This window comes from Geospiza fortis, unplaced genomic scaffold, assembly GCF_000277835.1.
Source record: "Geospiza fortis unplaced genomic scaffold, GeoFor_1.0 scaffold1, whole genome shotgun sequence".
NCBI classification, from domain to species: Eukaryota; Metazoa; Chordata; class Aves; order Passeriformes; family Thraupidae; genus Geospiza; species Geospiza fortis.
In genome coordinates, this window is record NW_005054320.1 from 1,662,701 (window position 1) to 1,672,826 (window position 10,126).

At 40.5% G+C, this 10,126-nt stretch overlaps 2 protein-coding genes across 2 annotated transcripts in view; both read left to right on the top strand.

Moving 5' to 3' along the window:
* The window catches only part of TIPRL (TOR signaling pathway regulator), a 9,614-nt gene extending 2,779 nt beyond the window's left edge, over positions 1-6,835 (top strand). Inside the window, exons 2-8 of the mRNA XM_014306853.2 lie at positions 4-81; positions 2,410-2,589; positions 3,419-3,518; positions 4,623-4,754; positions 5,170-5,265; positions 5,913-5,975; positions 6,663-6,835. Coding sequence (XP_014162328.2) covers positions 4-81; positions 2,410-2,589; positions 3,419-3,518; positions 4,623-4,754; positions 5,170-5,265; positions 5,913-5,975; positions 6,663-6,812 — 799 coding nt within the window. The 3' untranslated portion in view covers positions 6,813-6,835. The remainder of the gene's footprint in view (positions 1-3; positions 82-2,409; positions 2,590-3,418; positions 3,519-4,622; positions 4,755-5,169; positions 5,266-5,912; positions 5,976-6,662) is intronic.
* Positions 6,836-9,985: 3,150 nt separating this feature from the next.
* SFT2D2 (SFT2 domain containing 2) overlaps positions 9,986-10,126 on the top strand; it is a 7,405-nt gene continuing 7,264 nt past the window's right edge. Inside the window, exon 1 of the mRNA XM_005420533.2 lies at positions 9,986-10,090. Coding sequence (XP_005420590.1) covers positions 10,028-10,090 — 63 coding nt within the window. The 5' untranslated portion in view covers positions 9,986-10,027. The remainder of the gene's footprint in view (positions 10,091-10,126) is intronic.

A 10,126-nucleotide genomic window follows, 5' to 3' on the forward strand; every position in this document is an offset into this window, starting at 1 on the left:
CAGCCGGCGCGACTTTACCTTCGGGCCGTGGAAGCTGAGCGCCGCCCGGACGCATATCATGAAGTCGGCGCAGGCCGAGAGGTGGGGCGGGCTCCGGGCCGGGGGCGCAGGGGGACACACCACAGCACAGCACGGTGTCCCCGCTGCTCGGGGAGCCACCGCGGGGCTGCGGCCTCAGCCGTCACAGCGAGGGGCTGGGGGCGTCGGGTGGCCTTGCGAAGGAAACACGCAGCGTTCCCAGGGCGGGGGAGACGCTTTTCGGTCCCCGGCATTGTTCCTTCTCCTCAAGCTTGATTCTCTGGCTGGAGAACTCGGGCTATTTGGGTTACAGGTAATTTCCAAAATCTTGTTTTAATGCTTACAGAAGGCAACCTACAAGAATGATGAAGAAGGACTTTTTACAAGGGCAGTAGTATGGGGAAAAGGGGGAATGGATTCGAACTGAAAGAGAGGAGATTTGGATTGGACCTTAGGAAAGAAATTCCTGACTGTGAGGGTGGTGAGTCGCTGGAACGGGTTGCCCAGATAAATTGTGGATGCCCTAGCCCTGGAGATATCCCAGGCCAGGTTTTATGGAGCTTTGGGCAACCTGGTCTGGTGAAGGTGTCCTTTCCCATGGCAGAGAGGTTGGAACTTGACCTTTAGGTTTCTTCCAACTCAAACCATTCTGATTGTATGATTGTAACGGCTTTGGATCTCTGGATCTCTGTGAACTGAGACCCGCTAATCAGAAGCCTGATTTTTATAAATATTTTTGAAAAAGAATATTTTAAACGTCTCATACCATGTCTCAGTAATAGCTATTTTAAGATAGTTGTTTTCATTAAAAATTTATAATTTGCTCTCTTCTTGTAGGACTTTCCAGTCCAGTGAAATCATTGGAGGAAATGTTCCTGTATCAGCATCAAGTACTTAAGCCAGATTTGCTAATGTGGAACTGGAGAATTCAGCTGTGCCATAACTGACCTTAAAGACAGATGGATTTGGCAGATATTTCTTGGTTTTATTTTCTGGAATAAATTTCAGTATACATAGGACTCTCATTAGTCTTGTTAAATGTACTTTAATTTATCTTGCTTTTACCTTTTTTGAGGCTAATAAGGCATTCTCTGGGAGGAACTGGCTGCTTATGGCTGGATGAGTGCACTGTTTGCTGGGTAAAACATTGTCTGGATGACTGAGCTCAAAGAGTGATGGTGAATGGAGTTACATCCTGCTGGTGGCCCATCAACAGTGGTGTTCTCCAGGGCTCAGTATTGGGGCCAGTCCTGTTCAATATCTTTATTGATGGTCTGCATGAGGTGACTGAGTGCACCCTCAGTAAGTTCACAGATGACCCCAAGCCACGTGGAACTGTTGATTTACTGGAGGGTAGGAAGGCTCAGCAGAGGGATCTGGACAGGCTGGATCAATGAGCTGAGGCCAGTTGTAGGAGGTGCAACAAGGTCACAGCGACCCATTTTGTCTTTTTTATTGCTTGGGGAACATTATTAGTATCTTTAGGAATTTTATTTCTGGCAAATAGATATTGCAAAAATCCCTCAGCAACCTGAGTGGAAAGGTGAAGGATTAAATGTGCCGTAGCTAAGAACTCTTCTGTGTAGGGGTTGGGTTTTTCAGGTCAAGGGTTCTTCTGCCTTCTTTGGGAAAAACATAGGATCTTATTTTCCAGGTCTGTGAATTTATCATTTTTATTTTAGTTTGGTTGACACTGTTCTTTTGCATGAAGAGTTACAGGAATAACCACTTTTGTTCAGCCTTGTTACCAATGTGAACATTATGATTAGGACACTCTTCTCCCTCCCTTCACTCTAATAGGTGTATTTCCTGAAGCTTTCTCCTCTCCAGATGTCAGATATTCCTTTTTGATCTTGGGAAATCGGGTAGGTGAGGAGGAAAAGTTTAGGAAGTGTGCCAGTACGTGTCTTCTACCAGCAGAGTACAGTAGTGTCTTCTGCACTTTTTACATACTCTGCCAGGGTTGTCTTAAGCATCTTTTTTCTAGGCTTCTAAATTTGGAGGAATGGACCATTGTGCAGTGAATTCAAACTTGCTTATGATGAGTCCTAGTTCCTAAAAGTTTCTCTGAGCACCTACTGAGGTTGGTCCACTGACCATCCAGGGATTTGCTAGCACAGGTGGAAAATGGCTTCTACATGTTTCTCAGATACTCTTGATTCCTCATGTGTGAGAATTTTGTCTGAGCTTGATGGTGAAGGAATGTTTTAGGAGTACTTTTTTGGTGGAAAAGTCACTTCAGATCAATGAGTCTGCATTTCAGGTGAAATGATTAACCTGGTGATGTGTCTTCTAAGTTATCATGGTCTAAAGAATCCTTTTTCCAAAACAAGGACTGCTTTCACCGAGCTGTGATCAGCTGATTGATGCCTCTTTTATTTTTCTCTGCAGGTTGGCTGATGAATTACACATGCCTTCCCTGCCAGAGATGATGTTTGGAGACAATGTCCTAAGAATACAGCATGACCATGGTTTTGGAATTGAGTTCAATGCTACAGATGCTTTAAAATGTGTCAATAATTGTCAAGGTATGATCAAAGTCGCTTGTGCAGAGGAGTGGCAAGAGAGCAGGTACAGTATTTTATCACCAGTGGGCAAGTACTGGTGTGTTGTATATGAAACTGTCATACAGTAGTTAAAGGAACAAACTGAACTCTTGAGGACCACATTGCATTTGGTTCTACCCTAGATATAGCATGTGATCACAGAGGTCACTTAGCTTTTCTTTGCTGTCATCATCCTTTCTGTTAAATTGGGTCAGCTGTATTTTTCAGCTGTGTCATGGCTTTCTTAAAGTAAATGTCAAGTTTAACATGACTTAATGGTGTTTCTGTTTTATTCAAACTCATAGAGCCTTGAGCATTACAAGACTGCATTGTGTGGTGTTGCAAAATGCTGTACATGTTCAAAATCTTAGCCTTAGGAGCAAAGCAGAACAGTTACCATGCATGAGAACTAATTATGATGCTTAGTATTTACCAAATTGGATTTAGTTGTAGAGCATCTGGAAACAAAGCACAGAAACAAAACAAAGTTATAATGAAAACTAAGCTAAATTGCAGTGTTAACGATTGCTGTGTTTTGTCAAGAGATCACTTTCTACCTACTTAAAGAGACATTGATCTTGAAATACAAATTTTTCAGCAATATTGCATGAGAATCTTTATTTTGAGTCATAGAACTGAAATAGATCGAGAATTTTCATAATTGTTTTCAAAGTTATGGAAACAGATGTGAAACCATGATTAAGTCTTGACATTGTGATTGCAGCTCAGACAATGCTGCTGTTTTTCGTTAGGAACAGTGTCAGAATTCTAATGCAGTCTTATGTGAGGTTGTAATTTTTTGAGAATTGCTATAAAGCAATTGCTACAAAGCTGTTTTGTCTTTCACTGTTGAGGAGTGAGACTGAGCACAGTAAAGAAGTTGTCAAGCCATATGACTGGACTTACACAACAGATTACAAAGGAACTTTGCTGGGAGATACTGCAACATTAAAGGTAATAATTTTCTTCTTGTTAATTGCTGACTGCATCTTGCTTCAGTCAAACTTCTTTTGAAGCTGTCATTTACCTTTCAGTAGGCTTCTTTAAAATCTTTTGTGCTTTGTAATTTCTGATTTCAAAGTGTAATTTGGGCTTCTCATGTTTCTCAGCTCATGATTTTATCCTAATCAAATCATGTCTTATTTTAATAACAAGGGTGGGTGGTGTCTTAAAGAATTTTAGGACTAAAGCACATGGGAGGCTTCAGCTCTTGCTGAGGGCTGCTCTGGAGCCCTGAGCTGCTTATGTACAGCAGAACTATCAGCTGTGTCATTCTGTAGTGCCTTCATGCTCTGCTGCTTGCATATTTGTCTGCTTTCTGACCTGGCTGCTTTCAATGGCCTGATGTTTTTCTGCAATAGCAGCTCAGTAATTCCTCATATTCAAATTCACAGGCCCTCCCATGTCTTTATTTTTGTGAAAATAAGACTGAAGTTTCCAGCTTCTGTTTACTGCATACAAGTTGCTTGCTACTAAGCAGATGTATTAATTCACTAGAACTGCTTTAGTTAGAGATGATTTGAGTTGTGCTGGAATTAAAAGTGCAGCATAGAAGTAAACAATGTTGGTCCATAGTATTTGGACACCAGAAGTGTCTGTGGAGACCATGAGATAGAAAACATACAGGTACTTGATTTCTGTGAAAGGGCTTTACTAGAAGAATTTTCAAGGTATGTCGTGGGCTAGGGGTGTTAAATGCACAGAAATCTGTTTATAAACCTGAACTTCTTATATGTATGTTGAACACAAGACATCTTCAAATGTTTTGAAAGAAAACAGAGTTGTTTGCAGCTGAAACCCTACTGAGCCTGATACCCAGAGAGAAGTTTAGTCAGAATTTTCCACTCTTAAATTTTGTTTTTACTTGATATTACTTCCAAGAAGAAACTCTTGGAAACTTTGATTTTAATTTTTTCTCTTAGAAATTTGGGGTGTGTTAAGCTTAGTGCCTGAGAAGTTTTTTCCTTTTTAAAACTGTGGAACTCAAAATATCAGGACAAACTTTATGTAGTTTGGCGAAAAATTAATATGCTAACTGCTCTTAATATTTTTCTCTAGGTTGTTCCTACAACAGAACACATAAATACAGAGAAATTGAAAGCCAGGGAACAAATTATGTTTTTTGAAGAAGTACTTCTGTTTGAAGATGAACTCCATGATCATGGAGTATCAAGTTTGAGTGTGAAAGTAGTGAGTATTGGGAGGGGTATAAAAGATACTCGGGGACTCAGTTGGCTGATTAATGCAAAACACAGCTGCTTTTTGCATGTTGTTCCTTCTGGGATTTAAACTTTAAAGCACAAAGTTCTTCATCCTTGCTCTTAGAAATATGATCTTACTGGAAATTATGTTCTGTTGAAACCTTTGTCATCTGTCATTTGTTCCAGGGGACAATCTTTTCCCTCCTGCTTCCTGCCTAATAGTCCTTTGAGACACTGTCTGCCCCACTGGCCAGTCATAGCTATAGCAAATCAACTGCCCAAACTTTGACTTCATTCTTGAAAACTTCTCATATTGTCTTATGTTGTGAATAGCTGACGTAGACAAGTACATGCTTAAAGTAAGCCTTTGTAAGGTGCTGAATAGACCATCTTTATTTTTGCAGAGAGTTATGCCTTCCAGCTTTTTTGTGCTGCTGAGGTTCTTCTTGCGAGTGGATGGAGTACTCATCAGGATGAATGATACAAGGCTTCATCATGAGGTAAACCCTTACTTTCCATCATGAGTTACTTTACAGAGGTTCCCTTGCCATTTTACTTCCAGTGACCCAGTGATATTCCTCTAACTTAATACTGATGTTTGGGGCACAAAAACTTCTGAGTGTATTTTATTGTGGTGGTGCTGAGCTAGCAACCAAGTGCTGGATGCCATATGTATGAGCAGAGTAGGCTACCCATCATGTGATGTAATCATTTAAATACATTTGACAGGCACAGATTAGAGAAGGAAGCCCAAGAGGAAGAATAGGCAGCAGTAAAGAGTTCAGTACTGTCTTGTCTTCAAATACGTTATTGTAACTTGCAAATAACTGTCCATAGTACATTGAGTTCTGGTATCTCACAAATAATACAGGATGTTAAGGTCTGGGTTTTGGTAATTCTGTGTGGATGTGTTGGAGTTCTAGCTGAGTAAAAATTAACAAGCATATTCAGTCATAGAATTTTTTTTAAACATGCTCGCGGGTGGTTTTTGGAGAAAAACAGCATTGTTGTCATCTATCTTCATGAATTTGAATGTACATTTCTTCTATGTGAAAATTTGTGGTCAACCAAATTCTAATGCTTCCTAAATTAAATGTATTTAAAATGCTTGTTTTACTGATACCAGATGATTGCTTTTTTCCATTAGGCTGACAAGACCTACATGTTGCGAGAATACACATCCAGGGAAAGCAAAATATCAAGTCTAAAGGTATTCCATTTTTAAAACTTTGATTCTTTCCTTCTGTCTGCTTTTTAGTTTTATGGTCAGCATAGAAAATACTGTGTCTCTTAAGTCCTTCTTTGTTCTGTTTGGAATTAATACAGAAGAAAGTTCTTTCTGCTTATGCAGCTTTTGTTTTGGTGATTTCAGAGCAGATTTACATTTTGTAAATGCTCAGATCACATGACAGGGTATAGGATTAGGTCACTTTTTCTACTATTGAGTTAACAAAATGTTTTTATTTTTTTATTTTTTCATAGAACTGTTCAGCTGCAAAATCAGGTAGTCCATGTCCCATGATGTTAAATTTCATGTGTTAAATTTGTGTGCTTCCAAGCCGTATTAGGGGTTAAGATCTGTTTGGTAATAGACTCTTCCAGTTTTTCTCAAATATTTGAGGTTAATAGGCCACCTTACAACTCTAGTAATGGCTCAAAATAGTTTGTGGCACATTTGGAGTTGCGGCTGTTGATTTTTATTTGTGACAAATGCCTGAACTTACATTTTCTTGAATCTTTCCTCCTCCCTTACTTTTTGTTTGCCTCTAAAAAGTTTGCCTGGAGTGGTGTTTACATCCAGTAAATAATAGGTTGTCTGTAATAGTTTGGGGTTGGAATACTTTTTCTTATCCCCTCTTTTCTTTCACTCATTTCATGTAAAAGTTTTGCTTTTTAGAATGTTCCACCTTCCCTGTTCACGGAACCTAATGAGATCTCTCAGTATCTACCCATAAAGGAGACAATCTGTGAAAAACTAGAATTCCCAGAGAAGCTGGAGCCTAAACCAGAAGCGTCACTGGAAACCATATGTGCTAAGTCTAAATAAATGTGACTTTATAAGGACTTGAAGTATACTGGAGATTGTGTGATCACAGTTGTTGACATGGGGGGTGTTTCACTACTAGTGGAATGAAGAATTTGGCTAATTTTTCTGTAGCCTTGAGAGAAAACATTTCAAGCAGATTTTGCTAATGGTGTTTTTGGTTTGGATTTTTTTTTAACCTGTGTTTGGAGTTGATGATAGACTGGTGGTGAGTTACAGTTTTCAACGCATTGGAGAAATGACTATTGGGAGTCTGGGTTCTGTTTAGTTCACCAAGCAGGCAGGAGTATTGTCTGGACTGCCATCCACTTAAAATTCTACGAAGATTTTGTTATTGCTGCTTCAGATACTATGAAACTACCAGAGTTGTAAAACTGGCATGATTTTATTTTTATTGAGAAATAATCCACAGTAAAAAAAAAAATTCCTCTGCATTTATTTTGATCTGTCCGTCCTAAACTACCCATTTTCCTTGGCTTCCCCTACTGGTAGCCAACAAAGTTACTTCTTGTAGTTTCTGATCCAGAGTCTCACCTAAGAATAGTCATTTCATCTGAGATAGGTTTAAGTGTAGAGAAAAAAGTATATTTGTTTGACACTATATAAAGGTAAAAATTATTTGTGAAGCATTAACTCCAGGAGAGCTGGAGGTTAACAGAGAGCCACTGCTAAGTCTCTTCACAAAAGCTGGTTTAATCTAGTGTCAGCTGGAGTTCTGTGGGCAGTTTTGGGACTCTCTGGGCAGTTCTGGGACTCTCACCTGAGGTCCCTGTGCTGCTCCAGTAACGTACGCTGCTGGAAAGGTATCTCCCTGCACTGGCCTTCTCTTGGATGTGCCCACATGGGATGATTCTACTGCCCTGACAGCCAAGTTGCAAAACTGCCTTGAGGCTTATCTTTGGGTAAGTCTGATCCCTAAAGAATGCTGGTATTTGCAGTTTGAGAAATGAGATCCTGTATGGCCTTAGAAGGATGCTAACATATATTCCGGATATATAATTTTGGTTTATTTTAAAATTCTTCTAAGTTCTAGTATTGATAGAAGTGTGGTCACTTGTATAGTCATGGTTTCAACACTCTGTAGATGAAACTGAATACTTGTATTGCTTTTGGAAATTGTGCAATATAGTACTGGTTTGGCCTAAGAATGGGGCAGTTAAGCAGGCTTGTCTGGGTTTGCTGCTGACACTCAGTGCAGGAAGAATGTAACTGCAGTGAAAAGCAGGCCTGGTGGTACAAGGTGCTTGCAGATAAGAACAGGGACACATTCTCATGTCTTGGGGTTTTTGTTTAAAAATCTTCATATTCTACACCGCATGGCTTACTAGAAGCAGCCCACCACAAAAGATTGTATTTAATAATATATTTTGTGAGGTTTTCATGTAGAGAAGACCCTGGGGTTTTTATTGGGGGGGGAAAGTGTACTGCCATCTAAGTGACTGTTCCTTGTTAAAAACAAATAACACACTGATTTCACTTTTATTTGAGGCCACCTGGTCTAGTGAATTCTACTGCAGGTGGAAAGGCAGGAACTAACTGCAATTTTTCCTGTGTCACTGATTTACTCTAGCCACGAGGAAGACATTTTTCTGTGCCTCCATTCCCTTTATGTAAAAATGGAAGTTAATGCCTACCTCACAGAGAGACTGTGAGGATTAGTTTGTACAAAGTTACTGATTAGAATTTTTTTTTTCTGAACACACCTTCAGCCTTATCCTTGGAATACTTTGGAAAGGATTACTGTAAAGAAATTAACTATAAGATAAGTGAAGAGAACTGAAACAGTTTCTGAAAGAAGTTGTCCAGCTGTGATAATTACCAGGTAATTATCAGACATGATCTGGGTGAATGAATTTATGGCCACTTTGAAATAGAAGCAAGGTCCTCTATGTTCCCCATTACAGTCCTAAAATCTGTTGGCTTTTTCTCATCTTCCTGCCCTTGTTTCCTAAACATTTTAGTGTCAGGATGAAGAAAAGGACTGCAAATAGATGCAGCACCGAGAAGATTAAAATCCGTTTAGTAATACAAGATTATTTGGGTCCACTCCAGTGTTTGAGGGAAGTGAGGAAAGAGTGAAAAGGAATGACAAATGGAAGTGAAGAGTTATTTTTCTGGTAGAAGTAAATTATGGCACTTACTCTAAGCATATATTAGTATACATGCCTCAGAGCTTATAAAAACACAGCTTATAAAAACAGCTGGTATGGCTGGGAGCAGAGCTCATGTAGTGCTGGCATGAAGGAAACTGTATCTGCATTTGTTAATTCAACCTGTGATTTGAGCTTGGTCAGTGATGCAAACGTTAAACTCCTTTGGTCTAAAATGGAGTGTGGGGGGGAAAGGCACAGAGTGGGGAGGGAGCAGTGGAAAGGGCACTCTGCATGATTAGCTTATACTGTGTGTTTTCTCTTGTCCATCATACATCCTAATTTGTGACCTGTTGATAAAGTTTTATGGAATTGACTTTGTATCTAATTGACTATAGATACATGCTCTCCATCTATTCTGAAGGGTGCTGTGCATTTCAGTGGGACACATTTTGGGGAAATCACAAGAACACCTTTAGGAAGTTATAGTTACAGCAAGTTCAAAATTGGAGCACTTTGTGACTTTCTTACGCCACACAGATTACCAAGAAGCAGCGATATAAACTAGTGTACAGCAAGTGGACTGACACAAATTTTCCACAGAAAAGTACCACTTTGAATAAACAACTTTAGGGCGAGAGGGAGTGGGGTGGTTCTCCAGCTGTTTTGTGTGGAGTTTTATGTGGCAGTTTATATTGTTCCTTGTATGTTGCTTAATAAAACGTACCAAACATTTTGCAGTTCTGTTTTTAACTGAGCAAAACAAACTGAAATAACTACTTGTGATGCTGAATTTTGGCTGCTTTGTCTGGCAGGAGACTGCTAGGCTCATTACAAAGATAAAGTGAGTAGGAGAAGAGCCACAGTCGTGGACTTAAAATGAAACCTCACTGATTATAAAACGAGTTTTGTTCCTGCCAAACGATGGAGTGGAAAGTGCTGGGAGGAGATAGGATCCATGACAATTGGACTACATTCCCCGGCAGTCTTCGCGCTGCCCCGCCGGCCTTCCCCTACCTGCGGCATGCAGGTGGGCGCGGTGGCTGCCGGGGCTGGTAGTCCCTGAGGAGGGGAGGGAAAGGAAGGGCAGAGCAGGGCATTCCGTCCGGGCGGGCGGGGTGCGGAGCCATGGACAAGCTGAAGAGGGTGCTGAGCGGCCGCGACGCGGAGGAGCCGAGCGGCCTAGCCGAGGTAGCGCTGCCGCGCCGATGCCGGGTGGGGGGGCCC